Source organism: Charadrius vociferus, unplaced genomic scaffold (genome assembly GCF_000708025.1).
Source record: "Charadrius vociferus isolate BGI_N301 unplaced genomic scaffold, ASM70802v2 scaffold455, whole genome shotgun sequence".
Lineage (NCBI taxonomy): Eukaryota > Metazoa > Chordata > Aves > Charadriiformes > Charadriidae > Charadrius > Charadrius vociferus.
Window position 1 is genome coordinate 2153156 of NW_009648550.1, and position 14026 is coordinate 2167181.

Genomic DNA, 14026 nt, shown 5'->3' on the forward strand with positions numbered 1-14026 from the left:
CGGGCCGGGCCGAGCGGGGCCTTCTGGTGCACCGAAATGTCGGATGCACGGAGAAAAGCGGGCCCTGCCGCGGGCCTGGCCCGAGCTGGCTGCCCCGCGGTGGGGCCGAAATGGCCGGGACAGCATAGGTGATGCCTCTGCGGCTCCTCACGGTTCTTCTGCTTTTCTGGGCAAATTAAAAGGCAAAGTGCGTTTTGACTCCATTGTTTTGTTTCACAATAGGTTGAGCCTTCTGATACTATAGAAAATGTGAAAGCTAAGATCCAGGATAAGGAAGGTAAGGTCAATATGCATTCATTATTCTTTTCTCGGTTGGACTGATACGTATTTTATGCAGATGTGATTGTCTGCAGCAAGCTATTGTTTTATTATAGAATTTCATAGTTCACATTCCTCATTGCATCTTCATTTACGTCACTATTAGGCATTCCTCCTGATCAGCAGCGACTTATTTTTGCTGGTAAGCAGCTAGAAGATGGACGCACGCTGTCTGACTACAATATTCAAAAAGTGAGTAGGAAGAGCTGAACGGGGTGTTGTAGTACCAACTAGCTGGTATTATATCAGAGCAGACTGACCTTTGCTGCTGAGCCCAAGAAATGCTTCAAACGGATTCAACCAAATCAGTTGATTTAGGGTTGAGCAGCACTTCTGGCTGATGCTAGGACTAGAACAGACAGTTGGTGCAGCCCAGCCTATAGTTTCAGGTCAGAAGAAAATGTTTCTAACAGCTTCCACTTCCAGTACTTCCCTTCCGTCAGCCCTGGCCCTCTGTGGTGAGCTGCCTTTAGGGGGCTAATGTGAAAAGCTCCTGCTCACTTCACTGGCAGTGAGGCCAGCAAGTGCCACAAGAAAGGAGGAGCAACAAATAGCTGTCAGTTTGACTTAGTTACATCATGAAACGATTCTGCAATTGCAGTTAGAATTGAGGAATATAGTCACAACAGATTTTATAATAATTGAACCTTTTGAGGTCTGGGATGCACCAGCCCACTGTTCTCCAGAGCCTGTTCATTTGTAGACTTAAGAACGAAAAGTCCTTTTAGAGTTTTCCTAGTTGCCTGGAGCTCGAGATCTACTTTCTGTAAATAAAAGGAAAAGCCAGCTTAAATGCTGCTCTTGTCTTGAGAAAGCATTTTGAGTCTATTTCATGTGCTTTACAAATAGGAATCAACTCTTCACCTTGTGCTGAGACTTCGTGGTGGTGCCAAGAAAAGAAAGAAGAAGTCTTACACTACTCCCAAGAAGAACAAGCATAAGAGAAAGAAGGTTAAGCTTGCAGTGCTTAAGTACTACAAGGTATGTAGAACTAACTTTAGGTGAAACTTGATGAAAACTTAGCTCTTACCAGGAAGGACATGTAGCCTGTAACTAGTCTGCATGTAGCCTGGCATATTTTAAGTCCTTCTATTTGCAAGTATCCCCCCTGTTAAATAGAAGACAACGTGACTGTTGCAGTTGGGCACTTCTGAACTTCACTTCAAGAAGTTTCATGCAGTAACTTATCACAAAAAGTACTTTGCCAAAGAAAAATACTCGAAATTATCATCGGTACTAAAAGGTCATGAGTATATATGACATGTTGCTTCTTTGCCCTTCCCAGGTGGATGAGAACGGCAAGATCAGTCGTCTGCGCCGAGAGTGCCCCTCTGAGGAGTGTGGAGCAGGAGTCTTCATGGCTAGTCACTTCGACAGACACTATTGTGGCAAATGCTGTCTGACATACTGCTTCAATAAACCAGAAGACAAGTAAATGTACTAGACAATAAAAATCTGAAGTTCTGTACGGTTTAAGGATTCATTTCTGCTATTTCCTCTCTTGTTGATAAGCAAGAAGAATCTGTGAAACTTGGGATGCTGACTGCCAACTAGGATGAAATACTTCCACTCTAGAACTGAAGCAGCAGCTTCTTTTAAAGAGTGGCTGTGGTTAGTTAAGTCTCCTTTGATAGAGATAATGGGTAGCAATGGCAGAGGAAAAGAAAAAACCAACGTCCTAGCTAACTTTAGAAGTGGTCTCTTCAAACATGAGAGGAGTAGACAGTACAGTAATTCTAATCTGGAAAAATAAAAGATCGAGAGGTCCAAAGTCAGGTCTCCAAGTGGGTCAATGCTGGAGAAAAGATTAATAGAGTTCTGCTAACAACATGCAGACTGCATACTGGAAAATTGTATAGCAGCACTGATGGAGAAATAGGATAGCTCAGCTAGTTTTGAACCAATAGACAGTCATCAGAAATATTTATACTGTGATGGTTTTACACACTTGAAGTGCTTATAATTAATTGTTGTAGTTTATCCAATGAGGTAAGCTGGTTGCTTGACAAGATCTAAAAGCAGAACGTTGTTTTATAAACATGTAAAGAAACCATGTGAATCTCTGAAAGTTCATTTAATGTTAAGAGTTAAAGGCCAGCCAGGAATAATACATGTCCTTTAATGTTAATGTATTCAAATATATTTTAAAATCCTGGATCCCAGGAAGTTGTCTGTTGAACTTCTTTTTCTTCATAACAGATAAGTTCATCTCCAATATTGAATTCTATACACTTGTCCAAACTCAGTCCACAATCCATACCCGTTTTTATTACCTGGACATCATCTTTATGATGCTTCAGTGATGATAAAGATCCTACAAAGAGAAAGTATGTCAAAGAAAGACCACCCACTAACATCAGAGCATGAGTGTGGTGGTTTGATGTTACAGAATTAATGTTTCACCTTGTAGCTACAAAATGAAAGCAAGAAAACGTAGGGCTTGTGAGCATTTGCAGCTCATGAAAGTCAGACATCAGTCTTTTTCAGCAGGTAAATCCTGTGATGCTACTGCTTTCCTACCAGAGTTGGCGGCTAGAAAAAGGTCTGGATAGTAGTACAGTGGCATTTTGCAGCTTTTCTCTACTTGGAGCAACTCCATCCTAAATAGCATATGGGATTGCCCTGCAATCAGATGTGTACGTTTCACACTAACTTCACAGGGAACTAGCAGCGTCTAATACTTAATGTAAATACGGTTTGTGGCAGTTACACTTACCTTTCCAAATAACATCCCCATGACGGATTAACTTGAATTTCATTTTTTTGTCTAGTAGCCCCTTCTGTACTCTGCATCCAGCTACTGGAATTTTGTTTTTTCCTACTGTTACAGAGAAGACATCAAGAACAGAAGCTTCCCCTAAAAGAAAAAAGTAAAGCTGTATGCAGTACATGAGAATAACAAACTGGCAATAAGTATAAGAAAGCTATACCCTTCCACTTAACAAGCTTTATAGCAAAACAGAAAAGCAGCTACAAAGTATCAAATATTTGATACAATCTAAACACTTCATTGGAGAATAAACTTAGTGCCACATTGCAAAGCAAAAAATTAATGGTCAATGAAAACTCACCTATTGTATTCTCTGCCACAGATGGGGGTAGTCTGCTATTTAGTTCATCTTTCAAGTCTTCAATAAGTTTGTAGATGATATTGTGAAGTTTAATTTTTATTCCCTTTTTAGCAGCCAGCTGTTTAATACTTTCATTGGCTTTCACACTGAATCCAAATACAACACCTGATCAATAATAAGCAAGTGATGACTACAAGAGATCACTCTTTAAGTGGAAGCATCTGCTGTGTCTATTTTGTAATGCTGAATTTGCAGCACAGGCTAGAACTAGCAATCAGCAATACAACAAACAGTATTTTACTCCTCTCTCCCTTTTAAGGAGGGACCATTTACTTCTCCCACCATTGCACATGAACTGCTACGAACCTTGTATCAAAACAAATGGCTCAGAAAAGCTCTCATAGAAAGCCCCCTGATGACAGAACTGGAGGTATCAAGGCAGAAACTAACTGAGCTTACACTCAGCTCACCAGGGCTTGTAAAGGGACAAGGACCTCCCATTTTGGGGCTGCAAAAACAGCTTAGTTGTCCAAATGAAGCTGGGAGTGAAATCTTATCTAACTGGACTATGGCTGGTCCCTCTACAGCAGGTGAGAATTATAGTGTATGAAAGGGAACAACTACTGACACAGTCCTTCCAATTACCTCCCTGAGGAAAAGGAAATACTTTTGTACTCTACTTTTCTAGCTTTGCCGTGTTTGAGCATCATAAAGCAACCTGAGCGAAGAGCCAGTGTTAACCTTAACAATTCAACTACTGGCAACAGCTTGTCAGAGTCCTTCAATTTTCATAAGATTTCTAGCCTTCCCCACCTACATTACTCTTTGATGTTAAAGGAAATATTGTTAAGATATGTGTAAGTTTACCTTATTGATGCTGCTAATTATTTTTGAGAAAACAAAACCAGAGTGAGACCTACCCATTTTAATAAAGAGTTTGTACTAATTGTAAACTGATTCTTAAACACACACTCACCATTAAACGCTTCAGCAAGACTTATATCAGTTTCACTGATATCTCCCATTCCAAAATGAATGATATCCAATTTACATTCATCATCAGCATCATAGCTGTCCAGAATGTTCAGAATAGCTTCAACAGATCCATCCACATCACCTGCATGTATAAATGGGAAGTACTGCTGACCTTGTATACATCAAAAAAACACTGAAGCAGAACTAAGGGAATGGCAACTCTACACAGTGCAACATAGAGTCTTTTGACACCTATTGCTCTTACTGTATTTTCAGTGATATGTTAAAACACATCTAACAAGTCTATTAATTCCAAAAATGAACTGAATAAATAGGAGCAGAAGCTCCACATCTGCTGTCATCTTCAGGTCAAGTTTGCATGGTTTTTCAGCTACTACCGTCACTGCTTATACATCGCTAAATGTGTTAACCAAGTTCCTCCTGTCCCACTTTAACTAACACATTCTTGTCCTCCATTTTGCTGATGAAGTACTGCTGCTCATATAACTTGTATTTTATTTTTTTTATTTATATATGTTTTTAATTTATATATAGAGAGAGGCACTTATATGGTTTTACTCGGAAGTTCCTGGGCAAAGGTGGTGGGCTCCTAAATTTTCCCATTGCTCTCGCCCTGATGGAAGCGCGTCCTTCTGACCACTGGATGTTTTCTGAAGCCCCCCCTCCTACTGAGAGAAGCTCAATAATCCGTTCAGTTTTAAACTGACCAAACTTGTGGTAACAGGAATTTTGTTAATAGCTTAGAGCTATGCTTCAGACTAAGCATTTGAGAAGCACAAAAACAATGGAGCAGTAAACAGAATAGGACAGCACCTTTAACAATTACCGATAGCACATTTTTGTCCATCTCTGTTCTCTCTTTAGGCTTGGAAAACATTAGATGCTTATTGGCCTTGTACAGCACCGCCTTCTTCTGTCTCCAGGTGAGATGGGCTAGCTTCTCTTGCTTCTTCTCATATTCCATCCTGTGTTCCTTTTGCTTTGCTTCAATAACTTCCACATCCCTTTTTATCCTCTCCTGTTGTTCCACATAGGTTCTCCAAGCCACAACTTCATGCGCCCTTTGCTGGCAGGAAGAGACAGAAACATTACCTTTCAAAGTGCTGCGCTGGAAAACTCCACATTAATGCAGTTTCATCCTTTTGCATCTTTTCTACAGGCTCATTCATTTTCTTTCACATTTAACAATACATTTTGCTGCAGGGATGGCAGAGAACAAGCACAAAAACTTCCTCCCTGGGCTACAATAACATGACTCAAGGCTGATTTTTACAGCATCTCTGCACGGCAGAAGGGAATAAATTATTGTTCATTCTTTCACATGGTATTTGTCCAGCTCTCACACCACCTACTTCAAGCTATATTTTATGCGTATTATTTTGTCAAAAACTAGTTCTCTCATTCTAAAATTAAAACACTAACATCATTAAGTACTAGACTGTTCTCCAGGTAGGGTGATAGTGTGATCATATAAAAGAGAAAAGTCTTCTGTGCTTTTAGAAAGGGAACACATTAGAACATATCCCAGACTACCCCAGCAGAAGCCATTCAGGACGGCAGTCATTGCAATCAAAGCATGGAGGAAGACAGGATGACCATGAGAAGCAAAAACATAAACCAAAGGTGACACATCTTTAATTCCAGAGGCAGCCTGCTTTCTTCATGTGACTGTAAAGCAGGTTAATCTGGATGTATGGAGATGAGGAGAGGACAGTCTGGCAGGAGAGATGGGGGCAGTGGAAAATAAGGAGGCAATATCACAATCTTCATCCCTCTTACAAAACACCTAGCTCAGGTCTCTTAATACCCATGCTCAGCCTTCATCTTTCATCAGATTATCCAGGTTATTGAGAATGAAAGCTATCACTTATTTTTGACTCAGCTCCTACCCATCCACCATACTGCAGGACAGGTTTTCCACTAAACAGTTCCTTCCGTACCTCAGACTCCACTTCAAGGATTTCATCTCCAGCTGAAGGGACTTCCTTCCAGCCCATGATTTCCACCGGGATGCCTGGAGAGGCTGCATCTACAGCTTTGCCGTTCTCATCAAACATGAAACGCACTTTTGCCCAGGTCTTCCCTGCAACCAGAACACAGCCTTTTCTCAGAGTTCCTCTTTGGATGATGGCTGTGGTAACTGGACTAGTGAAGAGCAGAGGAAAAAAATAACACTCAAAATCAGAGTGACTCTTCTCCCCATTTTCACAGTTAGAGTAGATAAGCAAACACAAAACAGACCGTACTTGTGAACAATCACAGGCAGAATATTCCTGTGACACATTTTATTAGCACTCTAACAAAATTTTAAAGTAACTTGCAAAAAGCCCAAAACCTGTACTGTACTCTTTTTGTTTCTGCAGATCAATACAAAGCTTGGCATTTGTGAAATCAGCAGACTGATTTAACACATTAAGTGATCCCCCTCTCCCAGAATAACCCCAAACCCTAACAACTTTCTAGAATTCAATTCATTTTTAAAGAGGACAGAATACATCTTGTTTACAGAGAACCTGCAAAAGGACTGAAATATTTTAAAGAATAAAATGTCATTACACACAATTTGCCAAAAACTGTATGTGTGTTATATTATGACTATCAACTTCATCATTCCTACTTTTTAATGACATTTTAAAAAATACATCTGTTCTAGCATTTTAAACTATTTCCCATGCTTACAGACTATTATTTCAGTGATATGATTAATTTTGCCCTATCAAGTTTATAACTTCTTTTTCTAGCTATCATGCTGTAGAATAACATTTCAATGCTTTAGTTACAAACACTGCAAAGAAACTGTTACAGTTTTATCTAACAACAAGGTCAATGTTAAACACAAATATTGAGGTACAAACCACCTGAACAGTATCTCTGCATTGTTACAAATTGCTTCATTAAAGTTGTAAAGGCAGCAGATCACTTACCCTTTCCCTTTGTCTTTGCGAGACTCAATTACGGTCCCCTCTACCAGACCTGTGGAATCCGCCTTCAGTTCTAACATCTCTGCTAAAGCAACAGTTGCTTCTGCTAAAACCATCAGGTTTTCACCCTGTATAAAACCATACACACACACACACACAAAAAAAATAAAGGAAGTGCCCAATCTAAGTAAGATCAGAAGTTGAAATCTTGGTGCCAAATTCTCCCATTTAATTCAGAGCTTCTAACAATGCAACACAGTCCAACAGTACAGATCCCTTTGCCTTCAAGGCAAGATGGCACTTAAGACTGCTGCACAGCTGGTCCAGAATGCATGAAACATTAGGAAGGACAGTTTCCTTGCTTCTCTGTTCATAGCATCCAAGTTAAGGATGCAGAAAAAAAACTTGCAATATTCTGCTACAAGTATATTAGGAACGCAAGTTAAAAAAACCCAACCAAACAAAACACCTAAACAGCCCTATTGAAACTTGGTAACATCTACCACCTAGTCAAGACTCCAGGACATCAAAGAAACAAAACTGTTGGTCTGTCTTTTTTTTTTTTTTCTTCCTTTGTTCCAATTACATTTTATTTTTGAAAACAGATACAATGAGATAGCTGTCAGTCAGCAGATCCAGATTTACAGGAATTAGGGCAACAGCACGTGCTACAGAGGTGAAAGGAGAAGCCGTTTTTATGTATGCCTATTTTAAAGTGTAAGGGCATGACTTTAAAAGGTCTTGAACTTGCCTCAAATTTAAAAAAATTACTTGGAATGCATTTAGAAAGACAGCAATAAGGCTAAGATATTGCTGCATCAGTTGGGACAAAGCTGCTGTGGCCATCACAAAACTGAAGTTCAGATTTTAGTTCAGTTTTTAGCTATCAGTTGTTTGCAAGCATAACACAGTAAATCTTGTAAGACCACTAAAAAACTATGTTCCTGTGATTAGGCATGTGTTAGGAAAACATTTACCCTTGTTTGAATTTTTCTCTTCATGTATAGCATTATCACCAACTTCAACTTTGCGCTAATTTCATACAATGAGCAAATATACGAGGAAACAGCATTTAGGATGAAATATCCACCAAATTTCCAGAAATAAAATGAGATACTACTGCTCACTGGAGGTCTGAGCCTAAAATATGACAGGAGCATGTTTCAATTAATTCTGGCGAGAACCAGCAGCACTTAGCTCACGGTAAAGTGTCAAATACCAGGAAGATAAGCATTTTATTTTCCAAATAAAAATGCAGCTGTATGCACGTATTAGATGCCCATGAACACCATCATTTTTTCCACCATAGCTTTACCTTGAGTGCAGAAATATTTACAGCTTGAACATCACCCCCAAACTCTTCACAGACCACATCGTGAGCCAGCAATTCTTTCTTTACTCTTTCAGGATCTGCTTCAGGTTTGTCACATTTATTAATGGCGAGGATAAGGGGAACTTAAAAGAGAACAAAAAACCTCATCACCAACCTAACCAAAACTTGCTACTACTAGCGCAATTGCAGTAAAAGGTTAGAGCAGGTTATGACCACTTAGAATAAATCATCTCACATGGTGCCTATTGAACAGCCCTTGAGATCTGAGCTACCATGAGTAAGCTGGAGGAGTTATCCTAGTAGGGAAGGGAAGGAAAAAAAAAAAAAAAAAAAAAAAGCCCCACCACCACCACCTATGAGTGTTTTTCTCACAAACCTGCAAGTCCTGCAAAAATATTAGTATTTTAATATCTTTATGAATTACTGCAACGTTCAGTGTATTTTCAAACACCTTTCCAGGGGAGAAGGAACGGGACTACAACAGTTATTTCTCAAGTTCTGTGGATTCCAGTTCAAGGAGTTTCTTTTGAGAGGTAAATAAACGTTTGCAAAGTGCTCATTATTTGAACCACACAGTAACACACACCTTGTCTATTAACTTTGTGTACTGGGCTTGCCACTCACTTCAAAATGTCATATTAACAAGTTAAACACCATACCTCCTGCGTTTTTAGCATGTTGAATGGATTCTATAGTTTGTTGCATCACTCCATCTTCTGCTGCTACAACCAGTATGACAATGTCAGTAACATGGGTACCTCTTGCTCTCATGGCTGAGAAAGCTGCATGTCCAGGAGTATCAAGAAAAGTTATCTTTTCCCCAGAAGGCAAATGCACTGTGAACAAACGTATGCAGTACATTTTAAAATCAGCATTTCACATAGCTTTATTTGACCTATTGTAAATCAAGCATCACTCCTTTAAGAACTTTTTTTAATAATAATGACATATGTTAGGCCGACAAATAACTGTTAGCATGGAGGTCAAAGGAGTTTTTAACTCCTCAGGAAAGAAAGAGAGCATCCTGGGATCTTTCATAATCCAAAATAGTCTACTAAATATAATTTCAACTGCGCAGACAGTCCCCTTCAAAGTTCCATCCACACAGTTATGACAGTTATCACAAGTTATGATTTCCTTTTTCACTGCTTACATATAAACTGTTTATGTCGCAACATTTTTCCCCAATAAACTGGCAGCGAGTCAGCCCATTATGTAAGACGGAGAGGCAACTGCTTAATACACATGCACGTACACTTGAGCCATACCAAGAAAAGCACCAATGTGTTGTGTAATGCCTCCTGCTTCCATTGATGCCACTTGAGTTTTTCGTAGACTGTCAAGTAAGGTCGTTTTCCCATGATCAACGTGACCCAAGATAGTAACAACGGGGGGCCGTGGAGTTAGTACTGCTGGGTCTGCGGGAGGCCTACAATTAAAGCAAAAACATGTTTTGTAAATACCAAAAAAGTTCACTGAGTGATATGTGTGGCCACTATGGCTAATGAAGAGCCATTTATCAGAACTCGGTGGCGAACAGGTGAGCCTAGCTTCTCCCCACTGCAATCACAAACCCTAGCTACACCACACCGTTAGCCTTCTTCGTACCCAGTTTTACTGCTGCATCAGTTAATATAGCAATTCAGCCTATCAAAGAAGAATTAGCTTTTCTTCAGAAAACAGCATAGAAAAAGCTCACCTAAACCAAACCACATCAGAGTAGCAGTTTTATGGCCAAAGAAATCAAAATAGTAAACTTTACCTTTTAAATATTATCAGAATGTAACTATATCAGGTATTATCAACACACCACCAGAACAAAGAAAACACAGTATATGAAAAACACTGGCAGAGACAAATAGGATAAAGAGAGCCAAAAAGAACAGTTCACAGTTTACCTTTTCACAGCATCTGTGTTTTCTCTTTCTTTTTCCTCTTTCAGTTTTGCTGATTTATACTTCATTCCTGATTTTTTAACAACTAGCTTGATATGGTCTTCATGTAAGATGGAATCTGGTTCTAGTGAATCAAGGTCAATGTCTGTGTATAGCAGCGCTTCATAAATATGATCTGAATAAAAGACAAAGGCATTTAACAATTACATCCACAAAAACATGTGAAACAAAAAAAAAAAAAAAACAACCCCAACCCCTATATTTCATACAGTTTAAGACTTTTTCATTAGCAGTTTATATTATGCTAATAAGTTGCATTCACCAAGCATTTTTGCTTTAGTTAGATTTATCTAAAAGTTTCTGTTACAGTACATACTTGCAGAGAACTTGATTCAGAAAAGTTTACTGAAAATAACTGCTTCATTAGATGCTACAATCTTATTTTTCACTTGGTCTTTCATAGCCTATTTTCCCATTAACAAAACAACTGAAACTCATCTAAACCAAATAGCCAAGAAGCGAATCAAGGAGGAAGGACATTTGATAAATCAGTTCATATGCCACTTTATTTGGCAGTAGAAATACAGAACATACTGAAGTAGTCACAAATTGCTACACATTGACCTAAGTACCATTACAAATCTATCTCAGAAACGCACAGCAAGACATGACAGACATTTCTGCTTCTCTCCTCATTGCTGAGAGGGAAGTTTGCCAGAAAAAGCACCCAGCTGGATAAAAAGAGATTGGATGTTGGTATTATACAGGTATGAAATTATTTCATATGTCAATAGTCAAGACATGCTAATAACCCCCTTAAAACATCACTGAAAACTGGTCAAGATGAGCCACTATACAACCAGGAATGGTCCATGCGATTAAAAGCACAAGCCTGCTTCTGTAAACCAGTTGTCAGGGCAATCACCTAAGAAGGGGAGCATTTCCAGACAAGTCCTGCCTGCTCCCAGTTAATTAAATGACTGTTTTAATGAAATATATATTGCTCCTGAATCCAGGATTCCTGCTCCCAGGTAAATATCTAAGGGTTGGATTACAGTCTGAAGCTCTTTTGCGCCTTCTCTCTTTAGCCACAGGGGTCCAGCTCCAACAAACTAAGGTGCAACTTTTGTCCTTCCAGAATAATTATGACTGTGTTCCCCAAGTGCTAAAAGAGCAGCCTACGTGGATCTGAAGCCCCTCCACTGGAGATGGAAGGGAGTCCTGACTTCTTCACATTAAAGTGTCTTGCCTGCTAATTTAGATGGTCCAACTTTTTTCTCTTTAGTCTGCCACTGTGTCTACTAATATTTTCTTTGGTATGGGTACAATCTACCTTGCTAAGGGAGGGATTAGCAACCACTGTCTCACGCCACCATAGACATCTTTGCCTTTACCACTCATGAAAGTGGCATAACAGATTTTAACTGTTGTGTTTCATTCAATCTCAAACAACAGAGCAGGCTCTCACCTATGTCTTTACCCATAGCTCGTGCAAGTTCCTCAATAGTCATCTTCTGCCTTATCTCCACTTCACCTCTTGTCAGCGGTATCTTCTTTCTCTTCTTTTTTGTCTCCTACATGGAATTAGACATGTATATAGGAACACATAGCTGGCATAAACTAAGAAATAATAAAAACAACATTAAAAAGACAATGGTCTCAAGCCATGTGATGTAAACACATCTTTTTTTACTACAATACTAATGAATTACAATAAATGAATGACTTAACACATCATAGTGGATATATAAAATGTATAGCATACTACACTTAATCTTTTTCCATTTTTAATTGTTCATGAGGGAAAAAAAAATCAACTCAATAATTTTCATTTTTGTTTGTAATAATTCCTCCTGCCTCTGCAAGATTCATGATCCTGCTGGTATAAGCTCTTTAAGTCAGTAGTTGAGAGGGAGTCACAATACAGTCATACATTAAGTATGTCTTATAAATTTGTAACAACTTCTCTATATTCATTAATAAAGCTTTTTTTTTTTTGTAATTAAAATGCTCAAACTGAGCTGTTGTACTTTGAAATTTCACAGAAACCCAGAGATTATTGGATTTTGTTAATTACCTCCTTTGTAGCTAGATGTCTGTGTTGTGATAAGGCAATACTGATTACTTTGTCTTTTTGCCAGAGCTGTGGATACAGAACGGACCACATGGGATGCGCAGATAACTGCACAGGCTTCCATTGTGCTCTGTTAACTTTTCTGTAGGAGAGAGTACGCAGCTGCCGGCAAGCACCACGTAACTGGACCAGATTTTCAAACCTTAGTATCAACCCTCGATTCATTTCCTCACTGAAAACACAAAGGACACATTGAAATCAGTCTCAAAGCTGAAAGATACTCTTTCATATGATAACACAGACGGGAACACAAGGCACAAATGTTATTGTTTCAAAACGGGCTTTTTAATGAAGAAGTTCAACTATTTAGTAACTGTTCCACTTTTTCCGTTTCCTTAAGTGCTTCACCTTTCCCCACTGCAGACACACAGATCTACTAACATCACCCCAGCTTATAAATCTTTCACTTATCTCCTGATCTTTAATATAAACTTCTAAAGTCCCCATTTCAGGTTCTTTGACACTACCTAGAACGAAAGAGACATTTGCACTCCTTGTGCTATACTGGTAAGTTATCCAGGTCCAACCTACCTCTCTCTAAGCCAGTAAAACACATTTGCAAAATGCTGCTTACATAAGCACATACCACCACTAAAAGACTGTAGCACTGTAGTAATATCAGTATTGTTACATGGACAGAGACATCCTTTAAGGCTAAGCCCTGGCTCAGCAAATAAGCTTTCCAAGACGCTTCTGTCAATTCATCTCACATCTTGTTTTAACCATCCTAACTTTGAGTCATTTTGGTAACTATCCAGTACAAGTGTCTCCTATTCAAACTTCTCTTCTTGTTTAGAGTTGCCTATTTTGTCCTTCTGCTCAGTGATGCCATTCTCTGTACCTTCTACGTCTTCTCTCAAAGGTGGCTTTGTACCATCTTCCAAGCAGCTCCAAATGAGTGAAATGCTATCAATTCCTCTCAGAATGCCTGCGGCCCCTTTAAAAATTCTTTTGTATCCGGATACCTGCAGGAAGTGAGCAGATCATAAAGTAACCAACCAAAAACAACTTACTTTTTTTTTTTTTTCCCCCCACTACAGAAAACTTTAAACGGGTAGAATCGGTAAAAGCAAGGGAATCCTCAGCAGGTGCCCCAAGACGTTCCACACACCGAAAGCTAACATAAGGTCACGGCGAGACTGGACAAGCTCAGGGAGGAGAAACCCACGCGAGGTTGCTAACTGCAAAGACACCGCTGCTGGCTCTCGGGGCCCGGGGGTCACCACTGGCCGGCACCGGCGCACCCCTCTTCACTCGTACTGCTCTTACGCTCATCGTTTTGGCTACTGCTGCAAACCCAACCGCGCTCACCGCCGGGGGCGCGAACACCGACAGCTGCCTCAGAAACAGCCTCACCT

At 39.5% G+C, this 14026-nt stretch overlaps 2 protein-coding genes across 2 annotated transcripts; one reads left to right on the forward strand and one right to left on the reverse strand.

Moving 5' to 3' along the window:
- Window positions 1-36: 36 nt before the first annotated feature.
- Window positions 37-1786, forward strand: RPS27A (ribosomal protein S27a). Its single transcript, XM_009886067.1, has 5 exons — window positions 37-99; window positions 223-277; window positions 425-510; window positions 1168-1299; window positions 1604-1786. The coding sequence occupies exons 1-5, from the start codon at window positions 37-39 to the stop codon at window positions 1751-1753; spliced, it is 486 nt and encodes a 161-aa protein (XP_009884369.1). The 3' UTR covers window positions 1754-1786.
- A 590-nt stretch (window positions 1787-2376) lies between these two features.
- MTIF2 (mitochondrial translational initiation factor 2) lies at window positions 2377-12834 on the reverse strand. The gene is made up of 13 exons (XM_009886013.1): window positions 12612-12834; window positions 12003-12108; window positions 10538-10709; window positions 9908-10068; window positions 9299-9475; window positions 8622-8761; window positions 7310-7434; window positions 6326-6530; window positions 5199-5451; window positions 4366-4506; window positions 3390-3554; window positions 3035-3175; window positions 2377-2632 (listed from the first exon to the last, which is right to left on the reverse strand). The coding sequence occupies exons 1-13, from the start codon at window positions 12831-12833 to the stop codon at window positions 2463-2465; spliced, it is 2178 nt and encodes a 725-aa protein (XP_009884315.1). The 5' UTR covers window position 12834; the 3' UTR covers window positions 2377-2462.
- Window positions 12835-14026: the final 1192 nt, after the last annotated feature.